At 34.9% G+C, this 15,763-nt stretch overlaps 1 protein-coding gene across 7 annotated transcripts in view; it reads left to right on the top strand.

Annotated features, from left to right (window-relative positions):
• LRRFIP2 (LRR binding FLII interacting protein 2) overlaps positions 1 to 15,379 on the top strand; it is a 53,347-nt gene extending 37,968 nt beyond the window's left edge. Inside the window, exons 14-23 of one of the 7 annotated variants that reach the window (XM_066191288.1) lie at positions 2,200 to 2,370; positions 2,660 to 2,752; positions 4,770 to 4,862; positions 8,223 to 8,324; positions 8,573 to 8,705; positions 10,002 to 10,051; positions 11,476 to 11,596; positions 12,591 to 12,670; positions 13,564 to 13,668; positions 14,414 to 15,379. In XM_066191288.1, coding sequence (XP_066047385.1) covers positions 2,200 to 2,370; positions 2,660 to 2,752; positions 4,770 to 4,862; positions 8,223 to 8,324; positions 8,573 to 8,705; positions 10,002 to 10,051; positions 11,476 to 11,596; positions 12,591 to 12,670; positions 13,564 to 13,668; positions 14,414 to 14,524 — 1,059 coding nt within the window. In that variant the 3' untranslated portion in view covers positions 14,525 to 15,379. The remainder of the gene's footprint in view (positions 1 to 2,199; positions 2,371 to 2,659; positions 2,753 to 4,769; positions 4,863 to 8,222; positions 8,325 to 8,572; positions 8,706 to 10,001; positions 10,052 to 11,475; positions 11,597 to 12,590; positions 12,671 to 13,563; positions 13,669 to 14,413) is intronic. The other 6 variants (XM_066191298.1, XM_066191306.1, XM_066191315.1 and 3 more) reach the window with 6 other exon arrangements.
• Positions 15,380 to 15,763: the final 384 nt, after the last annotated feature.

Raw genomic sequence — 15,763 nt, 5'->3', positions numbered from 1 at the left:
TTGCTGTTTTCAGTGTGTCTGAGAGGAGGCTATGGAGAGTAGAGAGCAGACTTCTTTGTGAGGGAAATATGCAACAGACAAAAGTTGAATTGAAAGAACAGAAATTCTAATTAGTACTCAAGAAAAAAGAGTTCTCACAAGGAAAACAAACCCTGGTGCAGGTCATCCAGCAAGTTTGACCATCTGCAGTCTAGATTTCTGGAGATACTTTAAATGGAGATGACCTGTGAGCAGCCTGGTCTTAGTTGATCCTCTTTAGTTAGGAAATTGGACCAGATGGCATTCAGAAATCTCTGCTGAACTGCGTTACTACATGACCCAAGTCACCACATTCACAGAAATGATCAGATGGAACTTTTTCCCTAGTTGCATTTTTTTGTTGTTAAATTTCATATCTCCCAGTGAAATTACTATAGCATTCATTATAATTCTAATATTTTCTCTTTTTTTTTACTCTAAACGGATTATTCTTTGAAAGTCTTTAGGTTTGTTGTCTCTAGCATCTTGTTTTGCCAATCTTTACAAGATTTGTCATATTTACAGCATCACAAAAAGAAATGTTTTCTCTGGTTTTAATCTTCAGAATTATTTACCTGCACTTACTATTTTTTTTTCATTTTTCTTATCCTGGGTCATCTTTGCTGTTTGCTACTTCTTCCTAGAGGATAATGGTACTTGTCTTACATTTTCACAGCTTATACTGCTTTGTCTCTTCTGATCTGTAGTTATTTTTTTCTGGGGTTTCAAAACACTTTCTCCAGCAGAAAATTCCAGAATTCAGTGAATGGAATAGAAATGTATAAATGCACGTGATTGTGATAAAATTATAAAAGGTTAAATCCCTACTCTTAAGGACAGCTTTCTCAAACTGGAGATTTACAACATGGAATAGTGTTTGGAGACAGGGATTTTTTTTTAGTTTCCTATAGGAGAATATTGAACTGTGACTTGGTGTTTTTAGAGAAGACATGACTGTAATTCCAAAATAAAAATGATTGTGTAATTTTACTGTGTAACAGATAGCAGTCTTTAGTATTTTCTTACAAAACTTAGATTATTGCCACCTTCTCTCTTAATATCTTAGTTTTAGTGTTCTGTTTTTTGGAAACACAAGCTTCATGCCCTTCCTATGCTAGTGCTTCTACTGTCATAATACAAATAATTAAAAATGGAGATAATGCTACTTTGTGCTTTCAAGGAACAGATTACATGAAGTACAAGGAGATTTGTAGTAGGGCATAGATCTCTACTTTGTCCAGGGATTGGCTTAATAGTTCTTTTTCAATTCTAAAATTAGGACTCTGAAAATCAATTTTTATTATTTTTAAATAATAGAATGTTAAGGGGTGGGAATGGACCTTAAAGATCATGTAGTCCCAACCCCTATATAATGCATATTGAAAGAATGGCACACGTAAAAGTGCCTGGAGTGATAGTTATTCCAAGTATTTAAATTGTTGACATTTGTTACAACTCTGACAAAAAAACCCCAAATATAACTAAAACCAGGATAAAATGGTAAATGGAGGAGATTTGTGTAAGAGGCTATATAGCAAGGCATGTGCACCTTTAGGTAGAGAACCAGGTATGTGAATCTTTACAGGCTTTTAAAACAAAAATTAGCAAATAAAGCGAAGATGAAATATCTCTTTAAATAGCGAATCCTTATGACTGGAATAATGTGGCTACCTTAAAATTTTGAGTCTAAGGTTATAGGGTACTACTTAAATAATGAACATTAGGTTAAAGCTACTCTTGGAATTATTTCTTTTACTCATTTAATTGTCCACCTTCTCTCTGTTAGATTTGTTGCCTCATTTTGAACTGTTTTCTCATGCATGCCTTGAGAATTGTGATATTACTACTAGATACATGGTATTGACAGGAATATGAGGCTGTGATATTACTACTGTATCCCTGTGAGTTGATGTGAATGTGGCAGAGTAAAAAATGAAAGTGGAATATTATCTTGTATTTTTCAAACTTTTGTAATGATAACTTTTCATTTTTGTGGATGACCTAAGTTGAATAATGGAACTAAAGTTTTACTTGGTATCTCTAAAGAATGTATTTCAGAAACAAAAATAGTTTCATAATTTTAATGTGTAACATCTCATACTTTAACATTATGGTGGTATTGTAACATTATAACAATGTATCAAAAAGTTAGACTGATGTAAACTTTTCTGCTATCTGTAGGATTCACTAGCTGAAGTTGAAGAGAAGTACAAGAAAGCTATGGTTTCCAATGCTCAACTAGACAATGAGAAAAACAACTTGATTTACCAAGTGGATACTTTGAAAGATGTTATTGAGGAGAAAGAAGAACAGATAGCAGAGTTCTATAGGGAGAATGAAGAGAAGTCAAAGGTATTTTTTTTTTTCTAATAATAAAGTACGGAAATCTGGACTACTTTGTAAGAACAGTTGAAAACATTCAGAATAGCTTTACTTGTTAGTATTGGGCTTAAGTCTTTATGGCATTTTTTCTGTCTATAGTTTACTAAATCTTCTGTGTGGTAAGTATCTGGACAACTTGTTTAGACCACTTCAGTGATTCAGTGGGGTTTTTTTTAACTGCTTGGTAGGTATAATTTCTCAAATCCTTGCAGTAATTTCTTTCATAGCTCAAAATAAATAATTGATTTATTTAATACAGGAATTGGAAAGACAGAAACACACCTGCAGTGTTCTGCAGCATAAGCTGGATGAACTTAAAGAAGGCCTTCGACAGAGAGATGAATTGATAGAGGTATACTCATATAACTGTATGATTGAACCTGTGTAAATAATTACAGTGTAAGATTTGAATGGGAATCATACAAAAAACAGGATTAAATACTATCTTGCATTTTTAAAAAATAATTTATCTTGTTTTAGTGGGTAGAATTTAAGCTACTGATCGTTCTAAATTTATGAAGCTGAAAACGACTCTGCAAGGTTTTCAAATGTATTACATCTTGTAAAACCTTTAATTCTTGTGAGAATTGTGGTTCTCTCATGAATGTTCCTTGTATCTTTTCTTTGTTGTGAGGGCAGAACTAATATTTTTGTGGCCAAAATAATTCTCCATAGCAAAAAGTTCTGATGTATGGATACTACCAAATGTTATTCTTTGCCTTTCCCAAAAGTTTCCATTTTGGTTATTTCAGATTTTTGTATCAACAATTGCAATTTGACATACTGAATATTTGTTTGCTTAGCAGTCAAGCATTATACACAGCAACATTGGTCAGTATATTACTGGGTCACAACCGTGTTGCTGGGTGTGCAGTGTGTTCTTTTCCCCTCTCACCTTGTTCTTTTTCCCTTCTTCTGTTTTGTTTCTGGAAACAAACCCACCCACCCTGAAATCCCAGAGCTATTATCAGTCTTCATTTTAAAACGATCCTCAAATAAATAAATAAATACACACACACACATATATATATATGTATATTGTCAGCAGTATGTGGGTGTCCATTTCCCAATGATTTTAGTTGGACGTTGTAGTTCAGTTATTACATAATTTTCCCACTGTCTCTTCTTTGCAGTAAAAATTGATTAAGTGTATAGGCCAAAGTCTCCACTCTCATTTTCAAAAACTGTGTGATAGTTAATTTGATCCTTTATTTCTTCACTATATTCTTGTGCTCTCTAGGTGGAAATACTGTAACTCGAAGTGGTTTCTGAAAAGTCCCAGTTCTGTTTTGGAAGTATTATGCTTCATGAACTGGAGTTGATATAACTTATTAACAGAAGAAAAGGATTAAGATTACCTTAAGTATCAGCATTTTGAGTTAGATAAATGCTGAGAAGCAAAGCACTCTTAAAAAATTCTTTTGTGGTTCTGTTGCCTGCTCTAAGTTATCTTTGACATCACTGAGAATTAAAGAACAACTTTGCATGTTCTAGTTTGGGGTTTTGTTGGGGTTTAAGTATATGAACCAAGAATATACAGTAGGTTTGTCTGGAATGTTTTCTTTGGTAGAATGTAGCATGTGTCAAATAGTCACAAATACATCCAGTCCCTTTGAAGATTTGACCCGTATTTACCACTGATTTACCACTGATTTGTGTCTTTTCCCCGTCTATTGACACTAACAGGAAATCTAGCTGAAGCCATGTAGCTTTTTGCAGAAAGACATTGTCTTCCGTTCCCAAATGTAAAATTAAGTTCACTCCTTAAGAGGGAAAAAGTATGTCTTTAGCCCTTTAAATTCTTACATCATCTTCATAGCTAAGCATTTAATTATGTTTGCAGGGCAAGCAGCAAAATGCAGTGATAGCTAAAAAAGTAGGACTACACTTGATACGTATTCATATAGTATCAGTCGGCAGTTGTCTTTTGCTTCCTGGATGTTTGATTCCCTTCTTTATACTTTCAAGAAGATTATTTTACTTTGTAAAGCATTAATAAAACCAACTGTTAACATTAATATTCCCTTCCAAAGAAAACTTGAAGGTATCTGGAAAGTAAAGCAGGATAATTGTTTCTATCCATAGACTGCAGTGGGAACAGTCACTAAAGGAAAGTAGCTCTAGCTGCATTAGGTTTTCCCAACAGCATTGATTGATTGAATAGAATTAAATACCATTCTCTTTCATGAATTCGTGAGAAATATATTACATTAAACTGCACACTCCTTATGTAACTTCATGCTTGTAAACTCTTTGTTTGGCTTTTATTACTTAGTTTCCTTTATCTGTTTTAATGTTTGGGATTTTTTTTTTTCCATTTCCTTACTTCTCTTTCCTCTTTTATTCTTCCCTCATCCTATTTACCACAGGCGAACCACCGTATGCAGGAGAATATAGACTCCATAACCAAAGAAGTGTTTGATCTCCAGGAGACAATTAATTGGAAAGATAAAAAAATAGGGGTATGAATCAAATATGGGAGGAAAGGTATTTTTTTAATTTAGAAGTAGATGGATGCCCTCTACACCCCAAGGAATGCTGTGTACTCCAGAGAAATTAAGGGCACTCCCAACTTAAATGAATAAAATGTTTTGCAGTCTCTCTTCTTCAGAAAATGAGCCACACTTTACATGCATAATGATAAATAGTACTAATTAAATCTGTAACATGAACTGTTACACATATAATTTTACAGTTTTTTGCAAAATTTTGGATGGCATGCCTAGTGGTAAAAAAAATATGATCTTGAATTGACTTCTGCAACCAACTTGCACATTCCTGTATTGCACTTCTGATCCTTGCAGGATTGGTTAGCTTGGATGCTACACTGAACCAAACTGGTTTTGTGATATGACACATGAAATACTTCAGGTATTGAGAGTTATAATTGAAACAATTGTTGTAGGTGACCTTTGGAGGAGCATCCATAAGGTTCCTGTATGGGAAGAAAGGTGGTGCAGGAAGAACTGTGCTTATACTATGCAGCTAATGTAGGTCAGGCAGGGTTTGTCAATTTTGCCCCTGGGCAGCACAGAAGTTGTAGAACTGAGTCAGCCTGACCATCGGTGGTTCTCTGCATGGCTCTGAACTTATGGCTATTCTGGGACACAAGTACATTGCCTGGTGGCAATAAGGAGTTAATTGGAAAGTCTTCAAAAAGGAATTATCTGCCTCTTAACACCTCAGGGGTCATTTCTCTCTACCTGAATTTTACACCATATTTCAATAAATGTAGATTTCTTTGAAAACTGTTGTATTTGCTGGAGTTCAAGTCACCTTGAACAGTTGCCTTTTAATTGATGGTACCCAGTTCAAAAGCTATGCTGTCTTACATTTTTTTCATGCTTCAGTATATTTCTCTTCCATCATAAAAAAAATTTCAACATTCCAAAGTTTTCTGAACATTCTTCTGAAAGCTTTTTATCTTTAATTTACCCTATTCTTTCCACACTTATTTCTCACATTTGTATATCGGATTGCCTCAATTTGTGAAATATTTTTGTGCTCTTTTAAATACATTACCAGAGTTAGTACAGGCATATCCCATATTCAAATATAACTACCATCCAGAATGACAAGAAAGATAGATATATTTTCCTTTAGCCAAAAGTGCCCTGCCAGTTTGTATTCTTGTAAACAGCATAACTGGTTATTTTTCTAGTTACTTTTTTTTTTTGTAACTCTCAGAATTTAACTCTCTTAGGTAAGAAAACATAAAACTGCTGCTCTTTTCTTTCTCATATCTATAAATATGTACATACTTTTCTTAGCTCATAGGTTTTGAGCATTTCTCCCTCCTACTGAGCATCTTTGATAATTTTTACTCTATTCCAGCTTTAGAAGTCTCTGCGAAGCTTCACAATGTAGTTTATAACTAAAATTGTAACTTTATTTTACAATGTATACAAGACTTTTTAGCTGTTTCAGAAGAAGAAAGGGAGGCAAACAGAGCAAAAATAGCACAAGTTTGTTTTACACCTGCCTTCTTATGTTGTCCTGTTTCTACAGTGTTTGAAATGTGTGATTATATTTGATCTTAAATTAGATCAGTTTGAGGACACTGAGTTACAGCTTTGGGTTATATTGCTGAAATACACAGTTACTCTACTGTTTAGTGGCTCCAAATTTTCAATTAGTAATGGCAATTCTGAGTTTTGTATAAGTGTCATGAAGGCTTTTGGAATATTTGGAAAATAGGACCCCAAATGTTTCTGTATTCTGACATATGATCAGATTTTGCTCATATCAGTGTGGTAAAACCTGTCTGCAGAACTTTGTTGTTCTGATTTCTGTTTCCTGCCCTGATAGAAGAATTGCAGAGGTAGATTTTGTGCAAAATCCATGTCATATTAAATTAAACCCTGAGCATACAAACTAGGATTTTTACTGGTTTTGAATAATGATTGTTTAGATCTACATAGGTAGAAATACATGGTTGTATCAGTTTCACTTCCTTCCCCATCAGAATTTTCTGATTTCCAACACTTGTGTTAGTAGGTGGTGAGGATAGAAAATGTTTGGGGAAGGTCAGCATCATCGCAGGACACTGTCAAGTACACACAGTCTGTGTCTGTGATTCTGGGCTACTGTGTTCATTCTCTCAGGTGGAGGGCTTACTTCCCCTTCCATCTCTTCCACATTTCTTCAAAAATTAAAAAGATGTACGTGTCTTTCAAGTACAGCACAAAATTATGTAGTGGTTAAGGTTCTTCATGCTATTTATAATGGAGAGATCTAGTATGTGCTAGAAAATGAAAGGACCTTCCAAATTTTAAAATTAAGACCACAGCTAATGTTTTCACATGTGCTGAATTGGCTTTAAGTGTTACATTTACATACTAATAAATCAAGTGTATCAGCACTTGCCAAAATTTTCTGTTAAAACTGAGTAATGCTTTAAAACATTGCTCTAGTATACAGATTCTAGAAGATTATTAAAATTCAGCATACTGCAGTTACATTGGGCAAGTACAGTACAAATGTATTCACATTCATTTTTTTCTTGGTATCAGGCCATTCCGACACATTCATGCATAGCACAAGGTTTAGTTGGATCATTTTCTTGGCAAAAATGGGTGTATACTTTTACACTTGCTGTATGGTGCTGACTATTTTTAATGCATGCAGTATTGAGTGCTGCCCAGTCAAGTAAAAGTGTCCAACTGCCAGGTAACCTTTCCAGCATAGGTAGGCAAACCTATCTACACCCATATTGCACTTCTAGCTGCCTTAGTTTTTTCTGCTAAAATAGTGCTACTAGTGTTTGCTGCTTTTTTTCCCCCTTAAAACTGATTGCTTTGGGTTTAGTAAATGGTGATGTAACCCTTAAGCTACTAGTAAATAAACTAGTATTTGTGAGTGAATACATTCAGGGTCTTCTATGATGTATGATCTCTGCTTCTGTACCTTATAAAAAGCAGAGTAATTAGTTCAATCGATGTAATGTTTTAAGATCTTTGCCATTTGAGTTTCAGCAAACTTTATTTCTTGCTGCAGAGTGCCTGTATGAAGAAGAATCACTCACTCTTTTGGTACTCAATTCAGTTTATCAAAATTTACCAAAAAATAGAATTCACTGAATAAAAATCTTTTAAAAAAATCTTAGGCTTGTCTGAAAAAAAAGTAATGACAAATGCAGCATGAAATTAGATATGCTACTTGTAGAAGGCAGGTATCAGAGATGTATGTTACTACATATTTAAAAAGCACTTTAATTTTCTTTACTTGTATTGAGCTCTTTGTATTTGCTTATAGAAAATCTTTCTGCTGTCATATGCTTTTTCTCTGTACCATTCTTTTTCTTGCTATCTGCCTGAGCCCAGGCCCTAGAAAGACAGAAAGATTACTTTGACTGCATTAAGAATGAGCGAGATGAGCTCAGAGAGGAGTTGGCTGACCTGAAGGAAACAATGAAGAGAGGACAGGTATGTTGGTAGTAGTTACTTTACAGTAACAGAAATCCAGGAATGGGGCATGAAATCAAGGTCAGTAAAAAAGAGGGAGAATGGTTACTACTCTTGTGCAGTCTGAAAACCTGACCTTAGGGTAGGATAAATCGTCCATATCATTGTAACTGTTTCAATGAACTGGAAAATCTCTAAAAAAACTTAATCTGTTAATTTATATTTTAGCACTTCTGTTGTATGACTGGTTTATTTTTTTGCATTTTTAGAAACATGGATTAGTTATAATTCCTGATGGCACACCAAATGGTGATGTAAACCATGAATCAGTGGTTGGTACAATAACAGTCGTATCACAGGAAGCTGCTCAGGTCTTGGAATCTGCAGGAGAAGGACCACTAGGTAAAAATATCCTGGCATACTTTATAGAGTTTTTGAGGGCTTTCTTTCCTCTTGTTCTCAGTGGGTGTGACTTACAGTTGCAGATGCAAGCGCCTGTGATGCTTCTGGAATATATGCTTACACAACTTCCAAGATTGATTTTAATTTTTTGTTGGTTCTGAGTAAAAAAGACAGATGTATCTTTTGGGTAAGAAGAAATATGTGCTTAGATGTTTGAAACTGATCAGTTCTCTTGGTTCAGTTCCTGTTTTAATACTGACGAAAAATATCTTCCTTACAAGTGTCGTCTTTTGGATTAGTGTGTTTTCCATTGTGTTTCATGAAAATAATTCTTTAGAAGTATACATTTGATGTATACTTCTTTCATCAATGAAAGAACATCAAGTGCAGTCTTCCATCGCATTTATTAGAAAAAGAAGTTTTAAAAACATTCTAAAAATGACAGGGACAACAGAGACACTAATTGGGGATTTTGGGGTTAAGTTACATTAACTTGCTTTTATTCTCAAGTTGAGCACGTTACTGTATGTAAGGTCAACCACTGTAAAGCTCTGTTAATATGTAGTAAAAATCTCTATATAATTGATTTATACTTATATATAATATATAATAGTTACATATTTTTGTATTGACTGAAATTATACTTCATACGTGTTTCTGCTGTGGCTCCCTCAAAGGGAAATACAAATGTCATTATGCTTCATTTCTGTCAAAGTTACAATTTCTAAGGGAGCTGCTCTAGTCTTAGCACAATATTGCTTGATAGACTGTTCTGTAGCCAGTACTGATCTTCTGACTAAATAGTGATGTTGCTGAATTCCTGTGGGTCCTTTTCCAGGTCCTTTTTTTGTCGTTTGAAAACACTTTCTGCAAACATTCTAAACATATGGGAAAGCTTAGTGGCCTCCCTGAAGAGACAACAACCTTCAAACAAGACAGGGAAAAGAATATACAATTAGAAGAAATCTTGTTGGAAATGGCTGTTCTAGATGTTGGGACAAAGCTGGTTTAGTATTATTAAAAAATCGTCAGTTTTTAATTTGCTTTAAAGATTTACTAAACTCTGAGGTCTTGCTTTTAGAATTTTTATACTAATAAACAATGTGAATTAAGGATTTTTCCCTTTCTTCTGCTATTAACTGAAGATTGTTGTGTTATTAGTGAGATATCAGTGTTTTGTGGTCCCAGTGCTATTAGCTTTGATGAGCATTTCATTTGTAATGGAACGAAGAGTTAAGAAAAACATATTCTTCGTTACAGATTTCTCTGATTTTTAATTGGGTTCTTTTGTTTTAGATATCAGGCTACAAAAACTGGTTGGTGAAAAGGAGGAATTACTGTCCCAGGTAAAATAAGTTACTAATTTCAGAAGTAGACCTTTATGTATCATTTTGCAGACTGTTTATATAGAAGTAATAAAGAAATGTTAAGCACAAAGGTGCTTAATATAATACATAAGCACTGAAGCAAAACAAAATACTCAAATTCTTACCTCACTGACTACCAGGAATTAGCAGTTCCTCTTGCCAGTGTCCTTATCCATGGGACTTTGATCTTGGCTGGTAAAGAAACCTCATTTCACTAACTGGTTAGCTGAAATCTAACTTGTTCCTTACTTTACTATTAGTGCACATCTTTAAAGCTCTTTCTTTTATTTTGTCTTATGCAGAAATATTAAAGTCTGTAAAATTACACTCATAAGTTCAAGTGGCATTTTCTTCAAAATTGCTGAGTAATTCTATTTCACTGATCATTTCAGTAGCACAGAGAAAATTAATACTATTAAAGTAATTGTGTTTAAGTACAGCTCTGTTTTGAGAAGAAAGGACTCAAGAAAACATATAGCCATTGAGCAGTTGTTAAGAATACTACAATTTTTGCCCTTTTAGTTGAAGACATTGCAAATTTAAACCATCGTTGTCAACATCTGGGTTTGCTGTGAATGAACCTTAATTATAGTATAGATACTTGTTTGCAATGCCAATAAATCACAGTGTTAAATATATAAAAATATGTATGCACATAGTTATCACTGTATAATTTAAAAATCACCGATCATGTATTTGATTTGTGTCATGAATGGGGGTTTTGTAAGTTGACTCACATACTGCTAATCTGTAGAACAATATTTTTAGAACAGTGTCCAAAAAGTAGCTCCTACTTCTTTCATAATGTCCATACACAGGGCACATAGCTGAGAAATGTATCTTCCCTGACTACTGGAAAAACTGAGAGACAGCTGCTGTAGCATGAAATGGAACTATTAAAGACTAACGTGCACCACACACTTGCCTAGGACCATTGTTTCCATGTGGAGTATGAGAAAGGACCCCTTAAAAAAGCCATGGATTATTGTCTGTAAACTCACTAGAATAGTGTTCAATATCTTTGTGTGTGTTTAGAGTGAAAAAGATATGCAGTAGAAGAAATCCATAAATGGAGTTTAATGCCATTTCCTCTTCTGAAAAGTGAACTGTGTTAGTTGCTATGTACTCCTGCACTGGGCAAATATCCCTGCAGCACTGACCAAACTGGTGGGCTTGGGTTATGCATTGACATGCAGAGGGAGCTCACCCAGTGATGAGGATAGGGGCCTACAGCCACAGACCTCAGGGACTGACTGCCCTGCATGGCTCTGCTGTTCTTGTTTACAGAACCTCAGCCAGGGGCATCTCAGGACTACTCTGCCTTTTTACCATTGAGCATTTAGATACACAACTACTGAACTTTTGGGAGTCTCTTTTTCATAAAGAAACACTTCCTCTTTCAGGTTAGAAAACTGAAGATGCAGTTGGAAGAAGAACGACAGAAATACTCCAAACATGATGGCATGAATCCAGATATAATAGGCTTGGAGAATGGCTCTGACTTGCAGCTAATTGAAATGCAAAGTAGGTATATGGTTACTGTTCAAAGTTATTCTTCTTGCAGAGAAGACTTCCAACTTCTCTTGTTGAGCACTAGTAGTATTGTAAGTGACTATATTGTTGAGCAGATAAGTTTTTGTTGGTCCACATCCTTGCATGGAGTTCTCACTGCAGAATAGCTTAAAAGTCTGCCTTTTTCAGTGTTGAAGAACAACATTCTGGGAAGTTATTTTTCAGTTGACATCCTTGCCTAGAGTGGGTGCCACTACTTGGATACAATTTTTAGACAATAGGATTTTAGCTAAGATTTTTTTAAAATACATATTCTACGGGATGATTTTGTTCAATCTTTGATACAGAAACCTAATCTAGAAGGCTGTTGTCCTGAAGCAAAACATGAAAATTTATTTAACATAGTATTTAGTGTTGCTTCATAGTAGCACTAAGATGCTTTTCATTTCAGGCAAGCTATTCAGCTGAAAACATATTTGTTTGACAGATTGTCAGTTAATATGCTTGTGTTAATGAGCATGAACCAAACACTGGCAATGTGAGGGCTCAATGTGGCACCAAAATAATTTGCCAAACTCCTTAGAGTTTGTGAGTCAGGTTCAAGCCTTGTGCTCCTTATTCAAATATTATTACAGATGTCTAAGCTGAATGCTGCTTAACCATAATTGTGATCTGACGTTTTGCAGTGTGTATTGATTATTATGTTGATTCTGTTCTCTAAGGAATTAGTTTGCTGAGCTAAACGTGTTTTAAAAGGCATGTATCTCATTGGTGCACCTGAAATTTAATGCACACTTTTATAGAGACAGTAGTTGTGATCTCTAAATAAAGGAAAATTATTTCCTTTTCATGCTCTTTTAGATTGCTGAAAGAGCATTTACCTCTTTGTGAATCCTGGCTATGGGCTTCTCAATTAAATGGTCTTTTTAATGAACTTTAATTAAGAGGGAAACTGCTAGTTTAGACAGTTGCTTTGATTAACATATCCATGTCAATTTTTGTCTAGGAGATGCCAACAGACAAATTAGTGAATACAAATTTAAGCTTTCGAAAGCTGAACAAGATATAACTACTTTGGAACAAAATGTAAGTGTCTTTCTTCATGTTTGTTACTACACTGTACACTTTTACAATACTTTTTTCAACAAAATCTATGAAAGCATATTTAATCATTTAATTTACTGTTTGATATTTAGTTTGCATAGAATGACATGACATTTTTTCATATTTCCTGTAATTAAATACCTGTGCACAGCCTAACCATGAGAGAAAATCTACCAAGATGCTGAGCTATAAAACCATGTTAATTGACTTACAAAGTGTGATTGTTTTTATAGATTTGTAACTCTCAACTTTAGAGAGTAAATTTTGTACTTGCCACACTATTTACAACTTTCTTACGAGTAATTAAATAAATTGATTTTCTTGAACTAGTAGCTTCAGTTCTTCTTTATAATCTGCCATACTTTCATATTTTAGGAACTTAACTACAGTTTATTACCCAAAAGTTAAATGAAGGATTATAATTAAAATCACAGATGCTTATCTTTTCTCTTTTGCACAGATTCAGTCTAGTAGCCTATCATGTGGATTTAGGGGGAGTAGGGAGCTGTACACAGAAAATCCTTCCAGTGGGTTTTAACATCTGCAGGTTGCAGTCAGGATTTGTCTCAAGTCCTCGCCTTACTGCTGAACTCTGTGCTTGGGCTCAAGACCACTTTCATCATGTCCTGATAACAGTTCACAGTCTCCTTTCTATGCACCTTTTCATACAGTTTCTGCTTCTCAACTTTCCACTTTCATTTTTCATCCCATGTGTTTCCCAATTCTTGATCTTTTGTATTCCAACTCTTCTCTTTCTGCTTAGTTCTTTAACCTTCTGTGTCTTCTCAGCTGTGTCCTTGAAAGAACAGCTGGTGGCAGGTGAGCTCCAGGTGGAACACCTGAGTATGTTGCCTTTGTCTTGTTTGGGTTTACAGATTGGACGACTTGAGGGACAGGTTGCAAGGTATAAAAATGCAGCAGAAAATGCAGAAAAAGTAGAAGATGAACTTAAAGCTGAAAAAAGGAAGCTTCAGCGAGAGGTAACTGACTCGGTTTCCTTTCCAGCTGTATGTTCTTTTCTGTCTTGAGCTGCTTGGTCGTTTGCCTCGAAGCTCTGTTTCTTCATAATCTTTGATTACAGCTTTTAATTGTTTTTTGATATGACCTTCAAGTTTCAATATGACATTCAGAAGACATTTAGCACATTAAGGTAATAATAACTACAATTCAATGTTGTACTTTCTTGAAGGGAAGCATCTAAATGGTATTTTTTTCTAAAAGTGATAACTTGTAATATTTTAAAGTAATCCTTCTACAAAAATTGTTAGAGATGAATGGTCCCTATGTCAAGTGACAGCCTGGAAATTTTCCAGCTTGCACCTCACAGGATGCTGGGAAGAAGCTGTATTTAACTGAGCTGTTGATCATTCTTGCTTTAGAGCTGCTGCATCACTAGCATGATGCCTGCTACCTGTGATGGGAATGTCTACCTGTATGCAAGTAATAGTGGTGGAGAGTACTTTACCTTGTTCTAGGTAAATTGCTTTCATGTAGTGGGAGGTTGCAGGCATCCAGTACTTTTGGAATGAATACGCTTCATGTTTCAGTTGCTTCACAGTTATTTTAAACAGTTTAATTCTGTTTCATCTGCCTGGAATAATGAAAGTGTTGTATCTTAACTTCCGTGGCACTCTTATGAAACAATATTTTTATTCCTCTTATCAAGCTTGAGAACAGCACAAAGTCCAAATAAACTAAAGTGATTTTTTTTTTTTCATTTTATAGTTAAGAACAGCACTGGATAAGATAGAAGAGATGGAGATGACCAATAGCCATTTAATGAAAAGGCTGGAGAAGATGAAAGCAAATAGGACTGCGCTTTTATCTCAACAGTGAAATGGAAATTGAAAATACAATGCACTGCTCCTTGAATAACTAGTTCCTAGCTTGTTTATAAATACAGACTTCCAGTGGCACAAACTATTTGAACACTGAGCTGTTCGCTGGTGGTTTGGTTTTAATTAAATGACATACTTTTTGTAATTTATGAGAGAGTGAAATGTAGTTTGAATTCCCATCTGAATGACAGCAATTTTTCAGTAGTGTTTGATTCTAGGGTCAAAGATGGAGCACAATGCTGTATGTTTTTACAACTGTGGAATCAAGTTTACTCACGATCTCTTTTGGCTGCTTTAATGATGCTTGATGCTCAGAGACAGCTGCATGAATTCAAGACACTGTATTATGAAACTAACATATACTTGCTTAAGACATCACACAGCACAAGTGCCTTTTATCTGGTGCAATTTAGTCTTCATTGTTGAAATAACCTTTGAAACCAGAAAGCATTTTATTTTAAGATACATTTGGGGTATTCCCTAAACTTTATACATTTTGAAAATACATTTTTTAAAATATTTAAATTTATAAGAAAAAATAGGGACTGTATATAAAGATCTGCTTCTTTTGCATGGGCACATCTGACTCCTATATAATTTTTTCAAATACTAGCCCCTGATACTCTTAGCATTGAGTGCAGATTTAAAAAACTAAAGTTGTACGCCATCAAATTGTGCCATCTGCTTAAGTGCAAATTGAAATTTTGTGTGGGGAGGAAGGGGGTGAGAAATGTGGCTACGGAGTTTATTAAATGGACACTTTACTGACCAAAATTGGATGGTTTGTGTTTTCTTTTGAATACTGACATGCTAACAGGACTGAGCAAAATCTGTCAAATAGTAAAATCTGATCTTCATATTCTTAACAAGTATCTTTCTGCCTTTGGAAGAGTGAGTTTGAATTTTTTTTTCTTAACCTTGTCTGCTACTGTTTGACAGTTCTGCCATGGAGCAGAGGACCTGGACAAGGAAGAAGTTATTTTCTGGAATGCTGTGGTTTTTGTCTGTAGTATACTCCCTGTAGACAGCAAATATTATTGAAAACTTCAACTCTCCGAGCTGGCACATCACAAGTAGGACATCAGTAGCACCTGCAGTGGCAATTCTGAAGTGTTTGAAGTGGCACTGCCCCTGTGTTGAACTTTGCTTGAGGCCAGGAGCCTTGATCTGAGAGGAATCGTTCTTTTGGACTTGTAGCAGGTGTTTTCCACTTGGAAATTGCTACTCTTCTGTGAGT

The sequence above is a fragment of the Chamaea fasciata genome, unplaced genomic scaffold (assembly GCF_029207755.1).
Source record: "Chamaea fasciata isolate MVZ Bird 193981 ecotype frontalis unplaced genomic scaffold, bChaFas1.0.hap1 SCAF_1, whole genome shotgun sequence".
Classification (NCBI taxonomy): Eukaryota; Metazoa; Chordata; class Aves; order Passeriformes; family Sylviidae; genus Chamaea; species Chamaea fasciata.
This window is presented reverse-complemented; position numbering and strand designations above follow the sequence as displayed.